The sequence below is a fragment of the Brienomyrus brachyistius genome, unplaced genomic scaffold (assembly GCF_023856365.1).
Source record: "Brienomyrus brachyistius isolate T26 unplaced genomic scaffold, BBRACH_0.4 scaffold66, whole genome shotgun sequence".
Classification (NCBI taxonomy): Eukaryota; Metazoa; Chordata; class Actinopteri; order Osteoglossiformes; family Mormyridae; genus Brienomyrus; species Brienomyrus brachyistius.
In genome coordinates, this window is record NW_026042341.1 from 379,288 (window position 1) to 406,069 (window position 26,782).

General features: G+C 39.8%; 3 protein-coding genes across 13 annotated transcripts; 1 reads left to right on the forward strand and 2 right to left on the reverse strand.

The window, feature by feature from the left end:
- Window positions 1–360: 360 nt before the first annotated feature.
- Window positions 361–7,515, reverse strand: mep1a.1 (meprin A, alpha (PABA peptide hydrolase), tandem duplicate 1). 6 transcript variants are annotated; one of them, XM_049002282.1, is made up of 14 exons: window positions 7,393–7,515; window positions 5,498–5,522; window positions 5,333–5,386; window positions 5,045–5,085; window positions 4,847–4,922; window positions 4,536–4,653; window positions 4,088–4,263; window positions 3,541–3,762; window positions 3,170–3,316; window positions 2,508–2,723; window positions 1,435–1,899; window positions 1,077–1,250; window positions 901–984; window positions 361–668 (listed from the first exon to the last, which is right to left on the reverse strand). In XM_049002282.1, exons 6-13 carry the CDS (start codon window positions 4,613–4,615, stop codon window positions 935–937), a joined length of 1,530 nt encoding a protein of 509 aa, XP_048858239.1. In that variant the 5' UTR covers window positions 4,616–4,653; window positions 4,847–4,922; window positions 5,045–5,085; window positions 5,333–5,386; window positions 5,498–5,522; window positions 7,393–7,515; the 3' UTR covers window positions 361–668; window positions 901–934. The 6 variants fall into 6 exon arrangements, with proteins under 6 accessions (XP_048858239.1, XP_048858240.1, XP_048858241.1 ...); XM_049002283.1 differs by lacking the exon at window positions 7,393–7,515 and adding an exon at window positions 7,111–7,243; XM_049002284.1 differs by lacking the exon at window positions 7,393–7,515 and adding an exon at window positions 7,099–7,176.
- Window positions 6,797–14,939, forward strand: pla2g7 (phospholipase A2, group VII (platelet-activating factor acetylhydrolase, plasma)). Of its 3 annotated transcripts, none has more exons than XM_049002286.1 (11): window positions 6,797–6,891; window positions 8,562–8,710; window positions 10,200–10,350; window positions 10,759–10,852; window positions 10,971–11,039; window positions 11,661–11,811; window positions 11,956–12,069; window positions 12,430–12,521; window positions 13,334–13,504; window positions 13,921–14,069; window positions 14,255–14,939. In XM_049002286.1, exons 1-11 carry the CDS (start codon window positions 6,849–6,851, stop codon window positions 14,353–14,355), a joined length of 1,284 nt encoding a protein of 427 aa, XP_048858243.1. In that variant the 5' UTR covers window positions 6,797–6,848; the 3' UTR covers window positions 14,356–14,939. The 3 variants fall into 3 exon arrangements, with proteins under 3 accessions (XP_048858243.1, XP_048858245.1, XP_048858244.1); XM_049002288.1 differs by lacking the exon at window positions 6,797–6,891 and adding an exon at window positions 7,046–7,167; XM_049002287.1 differs by lacking the exon at window positions 6,797–6,891 and adding an exon at window positions 7,483–7,622.
- A 1,015-nt stretch (window positions 14,940–15,954) lies between these two features.
- tdrd6 (tudor domain containing 6) lies at window positions 15,955–26,121 on the reverse strand. Of its 4 annotated transcripts, none has more exons than XM_049002275.1 (10): window positions 25,953–26,121; window positions 18,566–24,412; window positions 18,314–18,438; window positions 17,937–18,017; window positions 17,792–17,828; window positions 17,043–17,110; window positions 16,916–16,979; window positions 16,777–16,835; window positions 16,633–16,678; window positions 15,955–16,237 (listed from the first exon to the last, which is right to left on the reverse strand). In XM_049002275.1, the coding sequence occupies exons 2-10, from the start codon at window positions 24,357–24,359 to the stop codon at window positions 16,131–16,133; spliced, it is 6,381 nt and encodes a 2,126-aa protein (XP_048858232.1). In that variant the 5' UTR covers window positions 24,360–24,412; window positions 25,953–26,121; the 3' UTR covers window positions 15,955–16,130. The 4 variants fall into 4 exon arrangements, with proteins under 4 accessions (XP_048858232.1, XP_048858235.1, XP_048858233.1 ...); XM_049002278.1 differs by having other exon boundaries at window positions 16,916–16,967; window positions 25,953–26,119; XM_049002276.1 differs by lacking the exon at window positions 25,953–26,121 and adding an exon at window positions 25,622–25,746.
- Window positions 26,122–26,782: the final 661 nt, after the last annotated feature.

The following is a 26,782-nucleotide window of genomic DNA, read 5'->3' on the forward strand; positions in this document are numbered from 1 at the left end:
CTTTCTCCTGTGGGTATCTACTGTAAATAAATGTCTGTAGTTGTGATAGCAAAAACCATGAGTATTTTCCAGAGTGCTTCTTCCAGATGCTGCGGAACAAGCTGACCAACTTCTGCAGAAGATGCCTCGAGAATGGGACGAAGACCGCATCCACGAACGTTTCAAAATGGCCTGTGACAAGACGGCTGGAAGAGCAATTATTCTTCTGGCGAAATGCGACTTTTATGAAGCACAAGCAGCAGACCCAGGACATCTGGATTGTCATGACACCACATCAGCATGACATTCCGGGCTGTTCAAAGAAGACCTCCAACAAATAAAGATTTCACTGAATAATAGCATGTTTTACTGTATGCCGAATTTCTGAATCTGTTTTCACTCTTTATTGACATGTTGTGGACAAGAACGTTCTGCTGTTGCTGACATCGTCTACAGAGCAAAAATGTGATAGTAACAAAGACAAAACTGTGGCGGCTTGTAAATGTTAAAGTAGAGACTTTAAATTGTGTATATTAATTTGTTGACTAAAAAGGAAAAGAGGTAAAGTGTCTGCCATGTAATTATATTATTTATAAAATCAATAAATATTTATTTCTATCATATATTTTTGTTCCTATTGGAGTTTAAGGTTTTCCTGTTTTTCTTGTGAAAGTCTCTTCAGGAGTTGCCTGTAGGAAAAGTAAAAAAAAAAAAATATATATATATATATATTAACATTGTAATTAAATGGTTAAGCGTATATAACATTTAAAAGACAGCTATGGAAATAATCTTCGCAACATTCAACTGCTATGTGAAAAGTAAGAAAGATTACAAATATAAAAATACATTTAAAATAATATTTATATTAATATATTAAATATAAATTAAATTAAGTAATAAAAACAGCTGATGTTTTACCTTTTAAGTTGTTATCATGATCATTCTGCCAAAATCACTCCGTTGGTTCAACAGGCACTTCGGTTTTAACAAGGCTTGTTATATCTTTAAAATGAAGCATATTTGGGATATTAATACAGAATTTTGTGCCAAAAAGGTCTGCGAGGGTTTGTGACGCTAGTCCAGGATCCGTTTACCTTCAAAGTCAATGAAAATGATGAGGTTGTCGTTCTTTGTGTAGCTCCGCCGGCGCAGGTCATAGTGACGAATGAACGACTGCCAGCCCCAAGCACTTCCTCTATAACAGTCACATGACGCGTCATACGTGCCGGTTTTGGAAGGGTGGTCCCAGAACAGCTTGCCCTCTGAAACTTAAACAGTTAATGCGTGCAAAAATTAATATCATTTTCGCAACTATGTCAAATGGTGTAGTGGTGGTGATACACGACATTAAATCCCTGTTCTAGGTAAATGGTTGGAAGATAAATTGATTACTGGATTGTACTGTCGCTTATATGGTTCGTGACCAGAAAATGTTAGATTGTCGTCACTTACTCTGCCTCGTATCCGTGGTTAAGCTGCGAGCGGATGACATTCTGAGTTTCATGTCAGGGTCCTGGTCCAGCACTGTGATGGTGGCCTGCCTGTTCAGCACCGGCCACTGGAGGGCGCCATCGTTTACACCACTAGCCAGGTGAAAGAAGAGGCCAGTGAAGTCTCCTGTGTAATCTTGATGGTTGGACCTTGGTTGCATTTTGACCCCATAGCCATAGCCCTCAGGGCTATAGAAGCGCGGACTCATTAAAAACGTCTTGTTGTCTGAAGTCTCCAACAGTTTAGTGATGTTTGGAATCTGCCAGACCCCACTGGGGCAGCGTGTTTCGGTCAGGCTGATGTCATCGATGGAAATCCCACCACGGGATTGGCCAGGGTCGCCCCGGACTCCTTGGAAGGCGTAACGGAATTTCACGCTAACCTCTAGGGGCACAAGTGCAATCTTCCAGTCTTGGGCATCAACTCCTGATAGGCATAATATGAATTATATATAATTGTATATACATATATATTAACTATCTGATAACTTTTCAGATTTTCTGCATAACCCAAAGATATGGTGACTCTAATCTACCCTTCAGTGGGTTGAAGTCCTGGGCGCTAGTTGCCGTATGACCTTCTCACACATATACATAAGATATATATGTATAATAATCAGAATTTAGGGATTAATTGTCATTGTTGACACACCACAGCACACAGTGCACAACAACGAAATGTGTCCTCTGCATTTAACCCATATGTGACATAGCGGGGGGCAGCTAATTCAGCGTCCGGGGAGCAGTGCTTGGGGGCGGTACCTTGCTCAGGGTACCTCAGTGGTGCCTTGCTGGTCGGGGATTCGAACCTGCAATCTTTCAATTATAAGTATGTGTCCCTAACCATTATGCCACCACTGGCAGTCATTGTCTATTTAGTTCCTTTTCTAAATCCATTATACATTGACTGTTTATTTGTATTTCATTAGTTGATCAGTATTTCCGTAATCATCCATCATAATTTCAAATGCATTTTTATATACAGGCACAGCGACACCATCTCACAAAGTGCATTAGTGATTTTCAATGGCATACCAAAAAATGTACGTATTTTCCTCAGCTTTCGAACCGTCCCTGTGCCATCATCCATTTTCACCCAGACCACAAGCCTGTCCTTAGTACTCCCAGTCATCTTGTAGAAGAATTGCAGACACTGCAGGTTTCTCTTTGGGTACAGAGTCCGAGACTCGAGAAGTGCGGACTCCTCGGCCGCTCCCAGGCTAGTGTCAAAATACATGAAATAGCCTGCATCTGAAATTAAACACACAACTGGATGTTAGTACCGAAAACAAATGACGGCCTGCTATTCGGCGTGCAAACAGTATACGCATTAGACTGGCCATTGTTGTAAACATCTTGTAACAGTATGACACAATTAGCTGACGATAGGAACTGCTATTAGAACACAAGACACATCTGAAATCAGAAGGAGCCATTCAGGTCACCTCCATAATATAAACATTTTGCAGTGGATGTTCAGTGAAATTTTTTTCTATATTACTTAGAAAGCCTTTTCAAAACTACTTACACTCCATTCAGTGTAAATAAATATCTCCTTTGACCTGAAATGGGCCACTCTTCCACAGGCAAGATACAGAACATATATTATGTCAAATGATCTAATGGTGTGTCAAAGGATGTAATACAAAGGTTCAACATGTTCAACCAATAGAGCAGTAGCAGAAAAAGACAAATACCTCTGCAACGTGCGTTCAGGGTGTGGTCATCTTTCCCCACAGAACCCAAGGTGTGGACCCAGCCCCCATTGTCAGCCTGCAGCTGGATCATCCCACAGATGCTGATGTACTCAAAAGCACACTGGTCGAGCAGTGTAAGAGAAGATGCTAAAATAGAGTGGTTGGAGATTCACGATTTTGGAGGGAAACAGTCACCTTGAAGAGAAGCTACTGCTAACAAGTGCAGCAGAACAGAGAGCAACAGCAAACACATCACACAAATCAGTATTTTATTACCAGATATATTAAATGCTACATCTACCCGTGAACATTTTTGTTAGGCAAATCCAAGGCTAAAAAGGATCTTAGGATTAAATTCTCACATCACTTACAGCAATTATACATTCGGTTCAGCCTCAGAACATCGAGGGCACTGAAGTCCAGGTACTGGCCAATGATGTTGTTAAACTCAGGGATCTTGGTTGTAATAGTTGGGACGCTTGGGTTCTTGTTAAAGGAATATGGACGGTAATGCATGATGGACTCGTAGTCATAAGGGGTGTTCTGGTCAGTGACAAAGCTGTCGTCGTATTTATTAAAATTGTGTCCCATGCCTGCCAAGTGTAGCAAAAGTTATAATGATCATTGTTAGCACTATTTTCATGTAGGTTTCCACACATTACACAATACTACTAAAGAGAAAAAAAACAATATTTGGAAAATGGAATGTAACAGATGCATAGTGTCTGAAAGAAATGAACGATGTATAATTTGAATAGAAACATTCAAAAAAATATTGTCACAGTGTTATTCATTTTGACCATCCACAGAAAGCTAAATTATTTCCTGAATAAAGTACTTATAAATTCAACAAATCTGCAAGCAAAAAGGCTGGAACTCAGCTACCTAAACTGAAGGGCATCAGGGCATGAACCTCACCTGGAAGCACCTCGTCCAGCCAAATGTCCACGTAGTCATCACGATCACTGCGGGACTGTTCGTGGTAGAAGCCCACCGCATGCAGCAACTCATGCTCAATCACGGCCTTGTGATCACATCCCTCTCCTAAAGACAGTGTCTGGCCAGTCTGCTGATCTCCCACCATAGACCAGCACCTGATGTCCCAGGCAAAACAAGCGAAGGTAAGACAGGCAAAAACAAATGGCCGTTCCAAAAACCTTTTTGGTTAATTGTTGGAACTTCTTTAACAAAACAGCAACTGTTACAGTATGTACTGAAAACATAAATCTGAAGCAAAATTGGGGAAAAAAAGATGTTGAGGATGTTTAAAGAGCTATACAACTCCTCTAACTTTCATTAGAAACAATATAACACATTCATTTTAAAAATGCCATATAATGTTGTACAAACAGTTCATATTCCATACCCATCTAATTTTTCAAATCTGATGTATGTCTTCTCTCCTTCATATGGCTTAAAATCAACACAAGACTTAAGACGGTACATTTCAAAAGCCTGGAAAATGGCTCCCTTGGCATTAAGATCTGAAATTTTAAACAAATGGAGTTATTTGAGTATGATTTAAGAGTAACTTGGGATGTTTTGGAAAACTTACCCAAAAACCATTACACAAATACTTCAGTCATTAAGTCCCTCTGCAAAAACTTTGAAAGCTGAAACGTTTCTTACAATCGTGTCTCTTTGTTATTGTAAGAAAATGTAACACCATATACCTACCAAGGCTATCAGCCAGAATATAAGGTATTGGAAACTTCCATCTGAACGTAGTGTTAATGAGTGCATTCCTTCCAGGCTTGAAGAAATTAAAGTAATTACACATAGATTCAAAATTTCAAGGCAGTTTTTACGAATAATTGATTGACAACAATTGATTAGGCTGCATACACAAAGTAATCAATAAAAAATTGTACTTACAGGGATGGCAATGTCACCTTCAATTAGGAGGGTTTTTGCTCCTAGTTTAGAAATAAAAATGAACTTAATTTTCTTATCTTTGTTTATTTTCTTGAATGACTGCACTTGCCATTGAATAGACAGAAAATATAACAAGGACAGTCCATCCTACGATCAGTCTCTCTACACATTGTAAACACTCTTAAAGCACAGCAACCTTTCTGAGGATAACAAGTTCTTATAATTTCAAACCATTGAATTACCTCTAATGTGTAATAAGTGCGATATCAAAACCTCAGTATTACTCACCCAAGTTAAGGTACGGATTTTCCAATCTATCGCTGTGTTCTTCTGTATACACATCTGAACAGAAATATGAATTATACCACAGTGTCTTATATTTTCACAAGATTTTTATAATGCACTGTTTTCGTATCTTTTTTATATGCCTGTGCATCGTATGTTAAAACATACCAGTCCTTTGGGATGACAAAGGAATCTGCAGGGGAAAATATGAAGAAATATATAGTTAATAATATAATTAAATGTATATAGTTACACATTAGTCAAATTTTGCATCTAAATGATATATTAATTCCGAAAGAATACAACTTAAATAACTTTCACACTCACAGTATTGGCACTGGAGATTAAAACCAGTCCACTGCCGAGAAAAAACCAAAACGAACTCATGGTGAAAATGACTAACGTTGAATGTTTTACTTACGTTTAAATAACTAGCCAAAGGGAACTTCAGCCTTTGACCGAGTGATTACAATCTCAGTTATAACTACAATGATCTCACAACGATCTCAAAGGTTACAACGAGACAGCATGTACTTCAACAAAACGGTAACAATTTATAGCGTCATATGACCAAAAGCACAACTCTTAACAAGATAGCAATTTAGTTTTAGATCTTAAGTGGCGAGTAAATTTTAAACAAGATTTGACATTATTATTATGCATCTGATTTACACAAATAGCTATTTATTATGTCATGATTTCGGAATTAGTTGGTGCCCAAGGATTTATTAAAATCCCCTCGAAATTTTAAGCTTTTACTCTACGCAATGGCCTCTATGGACTCTACTCCTCAAGAGGGCGCAACCACCCAAGTCATTCAAAACGAGCAGCAGCCCACGATTTCCATAGACAATATAATGTTTCTTATTGTATTTTGGCCATGACGAGTCATATTTAATTAAACGGAGAATAGAGTAAACAATTTGAAAAACATACTCGTACACAATTTCAATCAAACTTCGGATATACTAATAAAGTAACATTTATGGATATTAACTTCAGCGAGTGCTAACTTAGTCACCCGGCAGCAGCTTGACAAATACGGAAAATAGGAAAGTGTGTGTGTGTGTGTCTCTCTCTCTCTCTATATATATACATATATATATATATATATATATATATATATATATATATATATATATACATATATACATATATATATATACACACATATATATATACACACACATATACATATATATATATATATATATATATATATATATATATATATATATATATATATATATATATATATATATATATATATATATATATATATATATATATGACTGATTTTGCGATTCCTGATAAAACACGCAAATAAGTCTCACTTGTGCTCCGCCCACTGCCTTCGACTGAGACATATTGATTGGTTCGCGATTCTAGAAACGTACCATCGTTTGTCCAATAGTGGCACCGCTAAGTGGCCGATGGGGCGGCTCACGGAATTGGTATAATGTGACTTACATTTACACTTATATTTTTATTTGTCTGATTAATTTGAGTCACTCACTCCATGGCCGCAACTGTATTAGTGACCTATAAACGTATTTTATCATGTAAGTCGGCGCGTGATTCTCACCGTACACTTCACTGGTGCAACATGGCGGTGTCGTGCATCCAAAATGCAAAGCTTCGCATGTTTCCAAAGCTGTTAACGTGCTGAACTTTTCATGTCAAATTAAGTGGTGCCTGTCCCGGGTTGCAATGCAAAGGCCTGATGCACTTCCGGGAGCTAAAACCGTAACTGGTCGCATACCACACACCTGATCATCTACCTGTCATTGTGGTGAAATGTATTCCGAGGGCTGCTGATGTTCAGACAGAAGTGCTGGGTGAGACACTAAATCTTAAAATGCGTGAGACTGAAAAGTAGGTTGCAGAGGAAGACTGCGATGTCAACGCGGATTAACAGCGATCTGCTGTTAACCACAAGTTGTTAGCTAGTACTGCGCTCTTACGACATCGACGCTGGATCTAGTGTCTAGGCAACGGGCTAGATAAGAGGAAAAGGCGACACCCCCGCTTAGCCGGCCGTTCCAGTCTAGTCGCCTACGCACCTTCTCGTGCTTTCAATCCAACCGCGAGTGTCTGGTTTCCTGGCCCGTCAAGTTCCCACAGGAAACCGCGCCGCGTGAAAACAGGCGCATCTGAAAAAGGAAGCCGAAAATACGCACAGGCCGCTCCCGGCAGATTATCAGAAGCTAGGTAGTTGCTGCGAAGCTATGTGGATGGCTGGGCAGCGATCGGATAAGCGCCGCGTCAGCCGATCAACTCGACGAACTTGACGGTACGCCGACCTGTGCGACTCTAATATTCGCCTCGGTGTGTACACCTGGGTATATTTCTGGATGCTTTTCTTCGGTCGTCTTATATAAACTAGACAAGTCAAACACGGGCACGAAATACCTATCCGTCACTACATCGGTAACTTAGTTAAGTAATTTATAAACCTGATCGCTGTTATTGTTCTCTCCATACATTAATTCATTTTAATTTCACATATTCAGGGTTACCAGCTCTTACACATCTGGCGTTACTCTCACAATGCCAGGCTCGAATGCCAGAAATCTTACGGCAAATCCATAATTTTCCATTACAAACCTAAAGTTACATCAAAAGCTTTGGTGTAGTTTGCAAACCCTGCAGACTATTTATAAGGTAACAAAACTCTTACATGCATGTAAATGCGTGTGCATGTGTGTGCAGACTGGTCTCGAATTGAATATCTCTCTCCAGTCAGCAAGTTGTCAACCCTGTCATTTATAAGCGTTCCTGCTCTTTATTTGGTAGGGTTTCACCTCCCTGCACCAGTTCCTGCGTTTTTTGCTGTATCCCGAGACATATTATTATTATTATTATTATTATTATTATTATTATTATACACTTTTGCATCCTTAATGTAAGTGTAAACGTGCCACATATGCGTCATAACAGTAGCTGTGAATAATGACCTTTGGGCTAGGCCCTAAGTCCGTGCGCGCTGGCAGCGAAGCACGACTGCTGAAAGCAGACGGTTACATTCAGGACCCTGCAGTACTGTGGGATTTAGTCTGTTAGACGTTATCATTTGTATGTTCTTATGTGCCCACATATTGTATTGTAACTGCAATGAAATCGCCTTTTTCCCCCAGGGCATGGCGTCCTGCAGGAACGTTGGATTAAACGAGATTATTTTCAAAGCTACATTTTAAGTTTGATCTTAGTATTTAAAAAGTGTCTTTTGTAGATTCCCTGTGGCCTTTCTATTTGGAATCAAGGAGCTGGTTACCACGACTGACCATGGGAAATAATCACAGCAACAGCCTGGGGATTCCCACTGGAAAAGGGCCCAATCAGGTTGGGTGTGCTGACCTCATGGTGGACCATACCATACAGGTGAATGGGTACATGGTTCTTAAAGAACAGAAAACGCATGTCATTGTTATTTTTTGTAATGAGTGTAATACGTACGCTTACAAGGATGCTTCTCCATCTGAACCAGTACAATACAGTTGTGTGTGTGTGTGTGTGTGTGTGTGTGCGTGTGTGTGTCCCCCGCTCCCCCCGAATTGTCAAATTTAATTATCAGCGAATGCAGTGGACCTTGATTTTGTGTTGCTGATGGAATTTGGTTCACAGGGAAAAAACAGCTGGGTACCCCTGGTTTAAACGAACAGTATCATTGATGGGAAAAGTTTGTGAATTTCTAGACTTAAACCTGGATGTTTTCTGGTATAACTGATGAGACAAAAATTATTGAAAATTCTGGGCGAATCTCAATATCCGTACTTGACCGTACTTGTGTTCTCGTGAACCTGTTTTACGTCATCTTCCATTGCTGAAGAACAGCTCCAATACTAAGAACACATGTACAGAGGATGGTAAAAATCCCTGGGTGTTGGTCTTGCTCCGGCCCAAAAATCAAGGATATATCGGTTACATCCTCGCCGAACGAGACCGATCCCATGATTCATTGTGCCCCAAGTTTGCTCCTGGGAAAACAAATTAGCAAGATCGGTTATGCCATGATCACAAGTATGATCTTTGTGTTCTTAGTATTGAGATTTTCCTCTTAAGGCAAACTGCAGCAAAGTCATTATGACCTCTTTACTCTCCTAGGCCTGGGTGACTTGCAGTCATTGAGAGACCAGTGAATTCTAAGCTTTATCTAAATAACCTACAGCAGAATGTCGGGGTGTCTTGCATGTGATCGAAAACAAAATAGAAGTTGTCATGTGACACAACCACGACCCAAAACCTAAAAAGAGTGACTCAAACAGAAGAAATTCTGTATTTAAAAAATGCCAAATCAGAGACCTGACCTAATTCCCAGCAGTTACAGAAATCGTTTTGTTGAGGTTATTGTCAATAAAGGAAGTTCCTCTAGTTACTTTATATGAGGGTTGACATACTTTTTCCCATGAATGATCTTGCTTGTTTAAGCCACGTGTACAGCGAAGTTAAGCTAAATGAGTGTTATGTTAAATTTTAGCAGCTCCATGGGCTGATCAACAGAGCAGCCGCTGCCAGTTTTAGAACTTGCCCTTGTGTCTGTATCACAAAGCAGGATTTCTTGCTTAGCTGGATTACTTATCAGAGTTAAGATGGGTAAATGTAAGTGAACGAAGATAAAGTACATTTAAACCGGCATACCTTAAATCCCACAACTTATCCGGTTAAGCAAAAAATCCAGTTTCATGATACAGTCCCCTGGAGTTAGCGGTTTTTGATCATAATTAAAAGTCTTCCCGTAACAGCTGCCGTCTTCCTGTCTTCATTTTTCACCGAAGAGTGTTTAATACCACGTGTTAGCTTCATACCAGCAGAAGGTACTTCTGAATACTTTACAGATAAAAAAATAATTGCCTTTACCCCCGATGATCAGGGAACCTTTCTTCGGCTGTATTACCCGTGTGAACCATCATCGCACTCTGAACAGCCCGTCTGGATACCAGCCGCAGAATATTTCAGTGGCCTTTCTGACTTCATGAAGATTAACAGGATCGTGGGCACTAGGATTATCAGTTATCTGTTTGGTAATATATACCTGCTGTTTTAAAATATTATATGTTTTGTTCGCAAAACCACATCCCTTAAGCACTACAGTTTATATATTTCACATTTCATGTTAATTGTGGCTATGTAATAGTAAGAAAACCCATTAAATTTCAATATATAGTCTTTAATAAGAAACTCAATTTTCCAAGCTTGGGGGGGTACAATATTTCTGCCGAAATACTGTGTACCACGGTATAATGTCTGGAAGGCATGACGGTATGAAAAAATGGATTCTGGCCACGCCTATATGCCATTGTTTAAATGTTAACTATACAGTTAATGGTTATAATGTAACCCTAACTGTACATTATGCATGAAGGTCCGGTGTAGGGCTTTTATTTAAAGTATGACCTTCTGTTCTTGTACTATTGCTCTTGCACTGTTAGGATGCTATAAAACACCTGCCCTTTGGGAAGCACCACTGAAGTCCGACGGGAAGTATCCTCTAGTTATCTTCTCTCATGGACTCGGAGCTTTCCGGTATGTATCCATCATTAAACTGGCATATTACGAACATTTATGTTGGCTATCTAAATTGTATTTTGTTGTTTTTTTTTTTATGGGATCACATACCATGCAGTTGTTTTTGCCTTTTCAGAACATTATACTCGGGCATATGTATTGAGATTGCATCCCAGGGGTTCATAGTCGCAGCCGTGGAGCACAGGTATGGCAGAGTTAACCCTGTTTTTGTTGGGGGGGGGGGGCATTGAAAAGTGCAATATATGCAGAGAGCTCTTGTTTAAGGCCGACGGTGGAGAAGGAATTACAGGCGATGTCACCATGTGGCGATGCCAAACCATAGCATGGCCGTTTCTCTCAGTAAGTGTGTGAGGGGTGTAATAAACAATGGTAGGACCCAGGTCATCACATTTCTGTTTGTATGGGCCAGAGAGACTACATGGCCAGCATAAAGGGAAAATGTCAGTCGTCACAGGCAGTGACTTCCCCCCCAATGTAAAAGTGCTAAGCTTTTAGCCATAATGCTTGTTTCAGCTCGCTCATAGGAATGAATGAGTCAGAAGCACGCCATTTGTTTTGAACTGCAAGACAATGCATATGGTTTTCAACTAGACCTTATGTATAAGCCAGTGTAGACCAAGGAAGTTTTCAGTGGAAAATTTTCTATGAAAAACAATTACAGTACACATTTGTTTTTTTTTTTATGAAAAGTCACGAATAGGACACTATATAAAATAGGTATTTAAAATCTTTTATTTTTTTTAAGGCACTGATAACTGTCAGTTACTTGTGGAAACAGCGACTTATTTTTTTGTTTATTTTTTAGGGATGAATCTGCTTCTGCTACATATTATTTCAATAAAAAATGTGAGATTGAGCAACAGGATGACCAGGCCTCTGACAACTTGGAGCAGGTCTGGATGTACTACAGACCTTTAAAACCAGGGGAAGATGAATTTTCTCTTCGGAACAAACAGGTAATGCTTTCTGCTAAAACTCGCACGGCTGCTTCTGTGAAACATGCTCTCCGATTTGTGGATTTGAAGTGGAAACCATGTTCCTTGGTCTGACCAATAAAATTATCAACAGTGGTTTGTTTCTGGGCTTTTTTTCTTCTTTAGGTACATCAGAGAGCAGATGAATGTATGAGAGCCTTGAAACTTATTGCTGAAATGAACTCTGGACGTATTGTTAACAACGTCTTGCAATCACATTTTGACTGGTCAACATTAAAGGTATGAACCGTTATAACAATCTTCTTTTTATTTAAAAATGTATGTTCGAATACTGTCTTTACTGGAGTGTTTTATGGTTGGTAGAATCAATGTAAAGGGTGGATATTTAGATGGCAGACATTTTTGTCTGCCTCAAGTAAATGTGCTTGGAAATAAGAATTAGCCCTTTGATACAAGTGGTACAGGTTTCGTTTTCTTGAAGAAAGGAGGAAGAGAATATGTACAGTGGCAGATTTTTATCTAGATAGGCTAAACTTCCCCTTTCGCACGTACAAAGATAATCAAGAAGTTGGGTTTGTACTTCAGTTTTTGGTGGCCCTGTCAATATGTATGTCATGAGATGACTGTGCTCTTTCACAGAACTCTGTCGATCTGTGTAAAACAGCCATAATGGGCCATTCGTTCGGGGGAGCGACGGTGATTGAAACCCTCAGCAAGGAGCCAACTTTCAAGTACGCCCTGCATAACTGACTTGTAATTAATGCACCTTTTTTGTGCTTTCGAAAACCATTTTTTCTCCAAATTTTAAAGAAATTGCAACCTGTGTGTTAAGGTGGGAATCCAAATTTCATTCCCACTATATCACTCTGCTTTTCTGTGATCAGCAGGTCAGTCATGTGTGTTAGATAGCTGTTTCATCCTCCTGTTCACTCTCTATCACTGCTTAAATTCAACTTGACACTTGGAAGAAGTGCATTGCGAGTCATGATGTAGCAGTGTAGCCTTACACAACCAGGGTTGTGTGTTTAACCCCAACTCGCAGGGACGGATTATGGACCGGGCCAGCGGGGCCGCTGCCCAGGGGCCCTTGGGGTGCAGGGGTCCCGTGGGGCCCCTAGCCCCAAACAATTTGCAACGCTTATCAACAATGTATTTTCATTTGTCTATTTTAGAGGGCCTGCATTCTTTGATCCTCTGCCTACAAGGACCCCTGACCCTATAGGGAGGGCGTTTGGCTGCCAAGGGCCCTTGAATTGTGGTGGTGGGGGGGGGGGGGGGCCTCGCAAACGTTTTGCCCAGGGGCCCACACAACCCATAATCCGTCCCTGCCAACTCCGTGTGCTTCTCATGTTAATAGGGCTTTTCCTGCGCAAAGACACTTGCATCTTTCTCTCAGTTTGTGCTCCCTATGTCTTTCTTGCATCCCATCTTGGACGCTATGCTTCTTTGGATAGTGATTCTAGAAAAATGAATGAGAAAAGTGCAAGTAAAAATATATGAACTATAGCTGACAAGACACCTTTGTATCGTTACCCTTCCACAGATGTGGCATTGCTTTGGATAGCTGGATGTTCCCCTTAGATGAAGAAATGTTCCCTGGGGTCAAACAACCGATTCTGTTCATCAACTCTGAGAAGTTCCAGTGGGCAGGGAACATCATTCGCATGAAGAAACTGGACTGTACCACTGTACAAAGAAAAATGATCACTATCAGGTGTGGTCCATACACCATGCTCATGTGCCAGGCACACAAATGAGATGCTTGCTTTTAGATATTCAAATAGCAAATGGTGGAAAAGATCATGAGAAACACTGAATGACTAGTTTATCATTTTGCTGGTGTAGCGTTTTCTATTGAATCCCTTGTAATCTCTGGCCGGTTACCAGGCTAGATTTTTGGGATGGTGCGTATCTCAGCAGGACTGGGATCTCTGCCCATATATGGAAGGCTGTGGGTTCCAATCCCATGGCCGGTACAGTACCCAAATCACTGTTTGGCCCTTGAGTAAGAGTAGGAATGCTGACTAACCCTGATCTGTGATCCTCACTTGTACATCACTTTGGACAAAAAACATCTGATAAATAAAACTTGTAAGTGTATGTAGTGCATTAACTACTTTGCTCTTGAAGGGGATCTGTTCATCAGAGCTTCCCAGATTTCACCTTTCTTACCGGCAACTGGATCGGAAAGATGGCACACTTGAAGGGCGAGATTGACCCCCACATAGCGCTTGATCTGTCTAATAGGGCGTCCTTGGCATTCCTTCAGAGACACTTGTGTGAGTACTCATGTCTGCATTTTTTACATTTCCTAAGCTAAAAATAAATGTCTCTCAACAGTAATTAGCAGCTTTTATGAATGGTAAAATGTGCAAAATGTAGTAGTTCTAGCTTTTGAGTGTTGGGTAGTTTTAGAGTAAGAAAATAGAAATTCTAAGTTCATTTGCATTCTTGCTTTTTGCAGCACTGGAAAAAGACTTCAATCAGTGGGACCCTCTAATTGATGGAAAGGATGAAAATCTTATTCCAGGCACCAACCTCATGATTCCTCCATCTTTACTGTAAAGGGGAACCTGACTTCCTCCATCATCACTGTGAAGGGGAACCTGACATGAGTGTCAATCCTGAACTATATTGCCATATTTCATGTTGTTCAGAACTCTGCAAATTGCAATGCTAGAGAACATTGCAAGTATGTGGTCATATTTTTTCTAACACTCAACTGACTATATAAGCATTGAATAACAGCCAAGTAAATGACACGTGACTTTCATGCTCTCAGCACCAGTACTTACACAATGTCCTCTTCAGTGAGGGCGGGGGGGGGGGAGTCTTGCACAGAAAAGTTAAGCAATGATTTCATGCACCTTTCTTAAAAAGTATGTTTTATATCAGATAACTATATCCAGGTAGATATGCTGAAGTATTCACACTACATTTCCTTGATTATGAAATTTCGAAGGCATTAACTTTAATAGTCTTTTCTCTTACTTTGCTTATAGGCAAAGGTCCTATATTACAAAATGACTGAGGTATGAGTAATACAATCATTAATTAAAATTGACTTCACAGTATATGTATTTTGTAATGTTGATTCAATATGCTGAAATTAGTGTTCAAAATTATGGTAAATGACCCTTCAAATGAAATGTTTTTCCATTTGTTTAGTTATTCTCTCTGTAGAAGATCCTGCTATACAGTATAGCACTTTCCCACAGCAACTATTGTAAGGCATACAGCTGGCCAAAAGTTCACTTTTAAGTTATCAATATAAAAAGCACTGTTGTATGTGTGGAAATACAGGCTGAAGGCTGGGGCCAGTCTGTAATTGCAATATTGTACATGCTATATCACACTGGTGGCAAGCAAGGAGGAAGAAAGGCACATGGCATTCGAGACCACCTACACCATTCAGACAAACTAAAGGAAACAATTCTGGTGCATTGAGCACCACACACTAAGGATTATTCCTTGTCCGTATGGAGCACAAGCCGAAATAGACTGATGCTGAACAATTCACAGCCCTTAGGGAAACGTATAACTACCACCCACAATTTCCCCCGTCCCAGTTTGGGCCGTTTTGTGCCCTCACCACAGCTTATGATACACAAGGGGCTGCGATTGCAGCGAAGTGTAAGTGACGCCGTTTCCAGTGGGAGAAACATTGTGGCGCGGTATGATAGGCATGTTTCTAGTAGCATTAAAGATTTTTTGACATACATTTTTTGATCCATTTACCAACTTAAAAACATTAGTAATACAGTACATAAAGTATAACTATATTGTATATATACATTAAAGTAAAAAGAGCTCGTATCGGAATCTATTGGTATCGGCAGTTGTGTATTGGAATCGGATCGGAACTGAAAAAATGCGCATCAGCAGATCCCTAGCTTGTACTTTACTTGAATAAATGTATATACTTTTACGCACAACTTCCTTAAAATCTGCCAATACATTTCAAGTGAAACTGAAAATCCTAAAATTCTCCAACAGCCATCCGTATGGTACCACAGATTAAAGTTACTGGCTTCTTGTGCCTTTGCCGCTCCAGTTAATTTGTGCAACACAAATCAAACTACATGTATAACGACCCATGAAGACTGCAGGAGGACAGAAAATACTCAGGAAAGACTACAAGAAAAGAAAAAAAAAAAAACTTAATTCAATGAAAGTTTTTATTTTTTAAAGCAAGAAAGTACAGCAAACAAAACATTTCTGTATATAGCTGGACGCTATACAAACTTAAAAAGCAACAAGGCGAATAATCTCCCACCGATTACCACGGGTTTAAAGATCCTTATACTCAAAATCAGCATGTAAAGTCCTTTGGTCTTAGGTTACTTCTTTCTTTCACCACCCATTCTGTTCTCCTTTCCAGACACATCATCATCTGTTAGCTTTTCAATTTTTAGTGTTAGATGCATCACCTTGGACAGCTGTTCACCTGGGGGGGGGGGGGGGGTACACGTTATTTACTATACCATTTCCAGTGTACCATTTTACCAATTTCTTTCCCCCTCATCATACTCTTCCCTGACCAACTGACTTCACATCTCTTAAATTATGGTTGGCTGTCACTGACATTATTAGGTAAACTGCTGGTGCTACTCAAATTTGAACAAATTCCACACTGCTGAACAACAAGGCATCTCTTAAACAGCTAATTCATTTGCGTTTCTGAGCCTCATTGCACTAAAAGACCGTTTTAATTCATTTAACCGCATCGGAGTTGTACTCGAATAACATGAAAGACATTTATCATTTTATAAGATCTGTTCTTTTAAATAAGATTGCATTACAAAAAAAGTATCTCAGAGCATGACCAACCAAAAGACTTACCAAATGACTCGTCCCCTGATCCATACACAGCAGGCTTTGTTTCAGCCTGCAAGAAAGTTATGCAAAACGCAAGAAAATTGCACGTCACAGAAAATTTAAGATATTCAGACAAAAATGGTTAATAAGCAGAGTAACACAAATTACCACTGATTTCACATCCAAAGCAGTCACGTCCCTGTCGTTTCCGATTTGTTCTTCCAGTCCTGTACACATAGGAAGGTTATGCACCATGCACTATCCGTCAATGAGAGCCAGCATTTTAGCATTAAACGAAAACACATACCTGTTTCTTCACTTTCAGCAAATAAAGCCACTTTAACGGAATCAAACGTCACCTGCAAATCAGACTATGAAAGCATCATCTTTACAAACGGAAAAACCAAAAAGAAAAATAAGTACAAAATAATCACTTCTTTGGAAGTGGCTGCTGTCGACAGGTCATTGCCAGAGCCCATGGTTCCATCAGCTTCACAGGGTTCTTTGGGGGTGGGGGGGGGGAGAATAAAAATAAGATGATCATGTTGGTCAAAGAAGCTCCTCCAACCTGGTAAAAAAAGGTCTTGTGCCTTAGTCGCATTCAATGGAGTAACCCCTATTTTATACTCCCAAAACAAGCAGATGAGTTGCCACAGAAGCATAAAAACAGTATACTTTATTAAAATACAGTGTAACATGATCCACAAATATACTGTTCTCACCCTACAGATCCAGTTTGTACAGTGATGTGTTCAACTTGTAATTCAAATTGAGTAATTTGTGTTTTACAGCAATGTCACATTACTTAGTGTTCAGAAGACTCAAGTGATCCAAAACATACTAATAAATTTCATTTTGTAATGTATTACTGGATGTCATAATCCTCCTAGTCCCTTCTGGGATCTGCCTGAAGATATCTGACAATACAGTTTCAGGGATTCCTATGCCGACATTCACAAAGACTACACACTCCAGATTTCTCAGTAGCTGCCCTATCAAATCAGCAGAAGCATAATGCTCAGGCTGAAACATATTTAAAGCAATCTACTGATGAAGTGAAACACATGCTGTTGTATCATTGTAGTGGCAAGGCATGCATTGAAGAAGATGTGCAACAATTGTCTGGGCACAGAACAAGAGACAGTTTCTGTAAAAAGGTTAGTGGAAATGAATGCATGCCTACCTTGCTGGAGTCCATTACAGTCAAGGACACTTGATTCCTGGGGCATTTCAGAGATATATACATTTAAAAAAACACTTTAAAATGCTATAAGGAGAATAAAACATTAAAAAGAGCACAAATAGGGACCAGTAGAAGAAATAGGAACCTGAAATGCATCTTCAGGTGCCTTTCTGAAGATGTTCTGCAAGTCCACGATTGCATCGCCATCATGGTCCAATAGAAGAACCTATAAAATATCAAATATGAGAGTGTCTTATTATAAAACTACTATAAGACTACTACTGAAGAGTGTCTGAGTCTTAAGATAGCATTACAAAAAAATTGCTTATAAAAGCATGTGTAATTACAGTTTTGGGTATATTGCTAGTCTTTTAGACGCAGCAATGAACACTAAACCAAAAGGCAAAAATATACATTTAAAACTATTCATAAGTTTAAACATACAGCATTCATACATCTGATTCCTGGAAAATGAACAAAACTGCTTATAAATCAACACACAGAATACACAGCTGAGCTCACCTTCACTGAATCATCAAATAATTCGAAAACCTTTGCTCTGCACCAAATGTTGTGTACATATGACCAAATAATGCACTCCGATCCAAGGACAGGCTGGTCTTCAGAGATTTTCAGTCTACCAAAACCTAGAATGTGAAAGCCATTTTATTACATGAATGCTACAAGCAAAGTATGACCAAACACCATAATATAAGTAAAAACAGGTTGTAAATAAAAATTTAGGGGGGATACATACTACTTGAGACTACTTACGTGACTGACTACTCGAGTTTGGTTGAGTCACTATGCACTCTTCAGCATCTTCACGGGCAGAAATGGAGAGCAGTCTCACATCTTCCCCGAATAATCTTGAGCTCTCCTTGAAAATCCCCTGGTCCGGCTGCTTATCCTCTTCAACCAATTGGCCGTTTTCATTGTCCCGACAGACTGGAGTATTCATTCCATCCAGTAGGTAAGCCTGTTCCATATGACTCTCATTTTCATTTGCATGATGCTTTTCCCCTTCTTCCATCATGTCCTGCAATAAGTCACTGGTGGGTGAATTGGAACCCATAATGTCTTCCTCTGTATTCATCTTTAAAGAAGAACTGGTTGCTTTCATCTGTGCAATATGCCTGCACACGTCACCTTCTTCATTAGCAAGCATTTCCAAAGGGGAAGATTCTGGCTCCTCTTGACCAAAAAGGTCTTCAGATATTGTATTTGGGTTTTCCTCCGTGACCTTCGTAGGCTCTTCGGTTTCCTTTTCTTCCATAAATTCTCCCTCCTCACCCTTTTCATTATCCCGTACACTTAACACTGGTGAACCATCTTCAAGACCCTCTTCATGACAACTATTTACACTCAGGTTTTTCTCTTCCTTGTTCTGTTCCTCTTCACTCTGAAGTTCTACCAAAATACTTGGGTTCTGGTTGTGTTCTTCAGCAGGTTTATTTTCAGGAAGGTTTAGATTTGACTGATTGTGAAGGATACACTCGGTGCTTTTCTCACAGAGTTCCTCGGAACTTGCATCTGTAGTCGTTTGCTCCCCATTCGATTCTATACCAAGCAATGCTATGGAGGAGCTGCCATGTGCAGCTGCACCTTCTTCAGGAGAGTACTGTTCAATGCATGTATAAATGGAATCAACACTTGAAGCAAAAATCTTCCAGTAAGGTCTCATTGCATCATTTAAAACTTGGCCTTTACATTCAAGGCTGACCTGGAATGGTGGTATTCTATAGTCCATGAAGTCCTCCGCTTTCACAATAGTGACTTTCAAAAGATCATCTATAACAAAGGTGAAATGCTCCAATGCGTTGTCATCCCAGGAGCCTAATGAAGCATCAAAACCACTTAGGAGGCACAAGAAGGCCTGAGGAGGACTTTCCATGAGTTCAGGTGGCACTTGTTTCACTTTGTTTATATCTACATCACACTCATTCCCATAATCCACAAAGAGAACAGATAAGGCCTTATCAGTTTTTGCTATTACCACTGCACGATACCACTGTTCATCTTCAAACAAAGCAAGGCATGGGCTTCCTGGACTAACAGACTCAACCCAAGAGTTGTTCTGCTCGGCAGCTTTTCCAAAATCTTCAGCAGCTTTCGTTATTCTCTGAAGCTCATCTGTATCTGCATACTGGCACCAGAAGTAATGAGGTCCAGTTATACAAGATGCATAAACATCAAAGGCTTGCCCTTCAAAGATTTCTGGTAGTTTGTATGAAGAAATCACAGTTTCAGACTTATCAGATGCAATGATGGTTTGTGGATCTTCTAGTACGGTGTCACATGCTGTTACAGTAGCAGAATTTTTAAACAAAACATCAGCTATAACCATACCTCGATCCTCCAGTGAGACTTCCCAAACAGATTCCACCTGTTTAATGAATGTGCACATCAGTTTATTCTCATCACCAACAGTTTTTTTAAAGTTTGCTACATCTTCCTGGTTCCATGCTACCTCTTCGTTGACAAAAGGAAGTGCACTAAGGGAGCAATGAATGCTTAGCCTTGGATGAGTCAATAATTCATCATCAACTCTTGATATTTCCGAATGTGAAACAGTTGCCGTATTTCCAAAGTCTATGAACTCAATGCATACTCCGCCATTTCTAAACACATTCCGCACTACTCCACGGTACCAAAAGCCATCAACTGGAAAAACTGCATTCACCAAATCACCTTCCTGCAATGCATCCATGTAGACATCGGTGCCGGCAGATTGATTACCATTTATTTTATTCAAAAGTGAATACATTTCTTCCTCATCCTCAATTAACTGTACGAAGAAGCTTGATGGATTATTGATGTGGGAGATGTAGACCTCAGATATTGAGCCTGCTTCAATAGCCTTTAATGGGAGTTGTTTCAGCTTTGGGAAGCTCTTTCCCTGCATTTTTGAAGATACAGTGATGTTCCTTTCACATTCTCCAGCAAAATTTCTTGCAGGTGATTCACTGTATGGATCCAGTTCTTCAAGTGAATTTGACTGTTCCGTCGTAACAAGTGGTTCCCACTGAATTCCAACACTACTGTACGTTTTTGTTTTTTGCTGATTTTGTACAACTACTACATCACCACTTCCAGTATCTGGCATACATTTAGCAGACTTACACTTTGTCTCAATCACTTGTTTATGGTAACTCCTCTTTTGACCAGTTGCTCTATAGCTGACGGGCAGATCGTGCGTGTTTTTAGGTTTCTCATATCCATCAAATGAAAAACACCCACTTTTAGGGGTCTCAATGTGAAACTTCCCTTTGACCATCAAATTTAATTGTGTTTTGCCATCATAAAGCTCCACAATCAGTTTTCCACAAGGCTCTTTTGCCACCACTAGTGCTGTGAAGCAATGGTCAGTGACATTTTTCTCAAACCACCTATTGACTTCACAGGATACCTCTTCTGGGATGTCAGAGAGGGCACATTCGATTGCCTGGACAGGCACAGACATTATCTCACCTGCTTCAATAGGAATGGGAAGCAGGTCAGATTTATCCATATCTAATGTGTCACCATAGTCCACAAAGTGCACCTGTATTCTGGGATGTATGGATTTAATCTGACCTCTGTACCACTGTCCATCAGTGTACTTGGCAAAGCAGACCGTTCCAAACGTTTTAGGACAGTCAATGCACTGAAGCTGACGGCAGACATAATTCACTTTTTCTACAAGATTGTCAATTATATCTGAATTTCTCCTCAGCTGGCAATAAAAATGGTTCACACTTTTCACAAAGGTAACCTGCACCATCTCCTCTGCTCCGGTTTTGACATCATGTGTCGAATAGTAGTACGTATCCAGGCGGAATGGGGGATGAGGCACCTTTTTCGGAAGGCCACGATTAGCTAATCCCTTTTGTACCAACAAAGTACAAACATTTTGAAAGGGAGTTTCAAGATCAACCACATTGAAGACAACATTTTCAGAGTCACACATCACAGCATAAATAGTGCACTTCAAGCTCAGGTGACTGAAAGCTGCAGAATCTACAAAATTTTGAAACTCTAACTTAGCTACATCACTCCATTCTAAAGCAGAATGATCCACGGGATGGATCAAGTTGTACAAGCTACATCGAAAAGCCTGGCCTTTTAGTTTTAGAAAGATTGGATTAATTGGACGAAGGTCTTCAAGGGGGATCTTCTCTGTCCATCCAAAATCTATAAAGAACACATCAACGTATGGGGATGCATGTCTGGAAATTATAAGTGCCCGATACCACATTCCACTGTCGGGAAGCCTAGCAACACACGCAGCTTCCACAAGCTGCTGAGGTTTACTGTTAGCATAGTGCCTCTGAAGGTCTTCCATGAGCAACTTCAGGCTTCCTGCATTTTGGGCCATTTGACACCAAAAGTCATTTGGACTTTTAATGTGCGACACACTAACTTCCACTGAACTTCCAATTGGAAATAAGTGTTCCTTAAAAACAGACCTGGCATCAGTCACTGTAGTGGGAAGACTTCTGGGAAGAGTTGGAGTCCCTTCATGTTTCATCTGGTTTCTTTCAAAGCAATGGACAATGGAGTCCTCTGCAACAGGCTTTTTACCTAATTGTGTTGAAGATTTCTTATAATCAGTACACTCAGCCGAACCTGCACCACAAAGCATTTTGCCAACATTTCTTTCACCATGTACAGTGGGATCAGTTAACTGCACAATGTATGTGTCCTGAGACTTCTCCATAACATGTATATCTAACAACTTGTTTTCAACAGCTTTAGAAAAGAAAACTATTGCACTCTGGCTCCATTTCCCATCTTTTGGCTTGACACCAGACAACGCGCATTTTAGTGCCAACGCTGGCAACTCTTGGTACTTGTCAGGCAGGACTCTTAAGTTATACTGATCAACCACCTCCACGTTTCCATAGTCCACAAAATATACCTTAATGTGCTTACCAATGACTTCCTGGACAACAGCCCTATAAAAATCATTGTCCTGTGACCTGGCAGCACAAAACAGACCAACTGTGGGGTTATTCACAAGTCCTTCAGTACTTACTGAATGACTGTACAGATCATCAATACCCTGCATTAGCTTATCAAATTCAGCACCATATCGTTGTGTCTGAATCCAGAATTCAGATGGGTTATTAATGTACTGTACAACTCCAACGTGAGAGGAGTTCATTGTAAGATGTTCTGCCTCAATGTTTTGTGAAGCACTTGCATGGATTGCAGAACTCATTTTCTCACTTTCCAGTGGACCCTGAGATATCTGCGAAGAGGGTGGTTGTTGAATTGCAAATTCTTCCAAAGATTTTTCAGTTTCAAGCAGACATCTTTCCTTCATACCAAACAGGTTGTTGATATTCACATTTTCATCTCCAAAGAGTGTTACATAGTGCACACCTTCTGACAGACTCTGGTACTCAAATTTAGCAATCACGGTACGGTGCAGAAGTAGAGATTTTAGGTATTCAACCTGAGCAGCTGTCCAACCAACACCTTTATCAAAAATACCATAAAGGGAGCAAACATATGTCACAACAGGCATTTTAAAGAACTCCGCTGCCAGTGGCTTGATGTTCTCAAGTTTTACAAAGTCTTTCTTTCCATAATCTACATGAAGGACTTCGACCAGACTACTGGATGCAAGGATCTGCTGCAAGACTGATCTATACCACTTTCCATCACTTCCTCTAGCAGCACATGGGTGACCCAAGATTTCTGCTTTCATTGTCTCCATTCTGACTCTTCCTTCATAATGCTGAGTAATCTGATCAGTTAATTTCTTCAGCTCCTGAGAGAAAACCTTCAGCTGACAAAAAATACGTAGCGGATTGGTGACTTCAGTGACAATTACAGTTTCAACAGTTTCAGTTTGCAGCTCTGGATAAAGATAGCGCTGCCATTTCTCATCCTGAGTGAGACTTCCAACCTGTTCATTTCCCCGCCTGTTTTCTTCATGACAATCAACAGAATCTACATCTCCACTGATGGACTGCAATGACCTTGAAACAAAGAGCTTAAACTTTTCGATGGACAGTTTTTTAGCAAATCCCATTTCATACATCTGTTTAGAGATGGATGGGATATCAACAAGGAATGCCCTGTGAGGCACCAACACATCTTGGATATATCCATCAAAGGTTTTACCACAAAGGGATTTCAGGAATTCTAAAGCCATTGGAGACCACCTGTTTTCAGAAGATAACGGCAGCACATTAGCAAGAACACAGAACTCAATTTCAGGAGGAAGTTGGAAAAAGTCATTGGAACCCCATGCCAAAGTGCAGGTAGTGGCACCAATGGTTCTGCCTTCATCAATAAGGAACACACTATAATTGGATCCATTTCTAGAAACAACACGACCTCTATACCAAGTCTCAAAAACCTGAACCAGACACAGATCTCCAGGATTTCCATCAAATTCCCGAAATCGTTCTTTTGGAAACTGGATTGCTTTTTTCAGTTGTTGGTAACCAGGTTCTCTTTCTTGGTAAAAATTACCCCAGAGTTCCACAAGAATACAGAGTGGGTTTAAATTTACCCTAGTAATTAGGACAGTTACACTTGCACCAGGTGTTGGAAGCCCAGGAATAGAACACATGGTGAAGAAATTTCTAAATGTAGCCTTCCATCAAATCCCAAGGATGCAGATATCTAAAAGCAGAACAAAAACACTGATTAATTTTTGTTAATTAAATCAGTTTGCTTGCTGCAATGATGATCAGGCATGCACATAAACTACAGAAGTCAACATAGAAAGACATTACAATTGAAAGTTGAATCTAATAGAAAAATATATGAACAATATCAAAAACAGAAAAACATCTAATACTCAATAAGTAGAACAACTTGCTTGTAATATACTATAAAAACCCAATCCTAGTTTAGATGGGGTACGCCAAAAATGGTCAAAGCTAGGGGCAAAATAAACAGCAGTTTAACAATTCAATGCATTTAGTAACTGCTAAACTTTTAATAAACTGAATACACCTGTTTAATCACTAGTAAGGCCTGAATTAATACCTGCAAGCAATGACTATGACACAAAATCCCACACTTCACTAAACCCTTAAGACCTCTGTCCAGTTTTTTGTTCAGTTCAATTTTGGTGTCAGAAAAAATATTTAATAGAAAAAAAAACACTAAAAACATTTCAAAGAGCACTCACAAATGTCCAAATAGCCAGTGCATCTTATATTTCATATTATACATGACAGTTAAACAGCACACCATTTTCTAAATGCCAGCTTCACATAATGGCACGGACATTCTTCTAAGCGTCCTGATGTCGAATAGAGAGTAAATGCAAACAATTTTGCATAAATGCTGAAGCTGTATTTAAAAATAACCGCCCGACATAGAGAGCCACAATGGAGTATTTACGTCAGTCATACACAAGTAAAAAAGTTCCACTACTGAGGAAATATCGAGCGATCGTCACAAAGATTTCAGAAAGAGCGACCTACATGTCTTTATCGCCATCTAGTGGTTCACAGACATTACCGTCAAGTAAGAACAACAACCCCCGCCAAAAAAGAAAAATAATCTAGTCACTTTCAAAATTAAATGAGGTACTTGCAGCATCAAATTATTTAAGATCTGCCATTACACTGTTATCGGACAAATTAAACTGAAATGTAGTTAAATCCACCACAAAAAAAAAATCGGCAGTAAACAAGGCGGTATCACGCAATTTGCGGATCCACTCAATGTACTTAATTACTCATTAGATGCCCAAGACAGTTACATACTTATTTTTATTAGAAATGCTTTCGAGGGAACATGGAGATATTATTGCTTTATTAATTGTTCCTCCACACATTCTGTAAAGATTTAGGACCTAGCTAGCTAGTGAATACTCACGTTAAACCCTCAGTCAGTACGGCAACCGATCGAGATAAACAAGTAAACGGATTACAGAAACACTCAACAGGTCTGAGTGTTTTCCAGGTAAGTCAATGTGTGATATGGAAAAGCGGGCCTTTAACGTATTTATGCAGCGGATCTGGATCTATAAATAGGACTACGTAGAGTCCCCGAGGACAATTCCTTTACAAATGTAAATGCAAACTATTAATTAGAGAGCATGTGTGTTTACATATTGAAATCGAATTTGGTCCTACATCCTATAGCTATTTTTACGAAGTTAAGCAAAGTTGCAATGTGCACTGCTGAAAATGCCTTACATACTCACCGCATAATGTAGAAAGGAAACAAGGTATAGCTACTAACTAATTAAATAACCGTTCCAGATCCTTTTACTTTACCGCCTTTGGTCATTCCATTCAACCCAAAAAAGGGGGCTCGGTTGTATTTTACAAGCATACTTGCCAAACTAGTTTACAAAAAAATAACCAAAATGTTATAATACTACACCACATTGTAATAAAGCAGGAATAACAGCTGCATAACATAATTACATTTTTATTTAACTTGAGTTTAGGAATGGTACGTGCCCTTACGTTTTTCGCTTTACGTCAAAGACGTAGTTGTATTTGTTTTCAGTGTCGCCGACTTAGCCGCTGTTCAAAACCATTAAGCGAGTGTGCATTTATTTACTGACTTAAGTATTTGTTTATTTGTCCCCAAAAAGCGACTAGCGACTTCTTGGACAATCTTAACATTGCACAGAGATTTGCACAGTCTTAGTGGTTCTAGTATCTGACAAGTTGTCTGGTTGACCAAGAATCCTGCTTCGTGGAAAATCCCCATTGTAAATTTTATACTGTACAGTATCCCTCTGCTTTGTTAGTGAATTTACTACTTTTGAATTTACCCTAATTAAGAAATCCATCCATCTATTTTCCAAACTGATTATCCTACTGGGTCACGGGGGGTCCGGAGCCTATCCCAGAAGCAATGGGCACAAGGCAGGGAACAACCCAGGATAGGGGGCCAGCCCATCGCAGGGCACACTCACACACCATTCACTCACACATGCACACCTATGGGCAATTTAGCAACTCCAATTAGCCTCAGCATGTTTTTGGACTGTGGGGGGAAACCGGAGTACCTGGAGGAAAC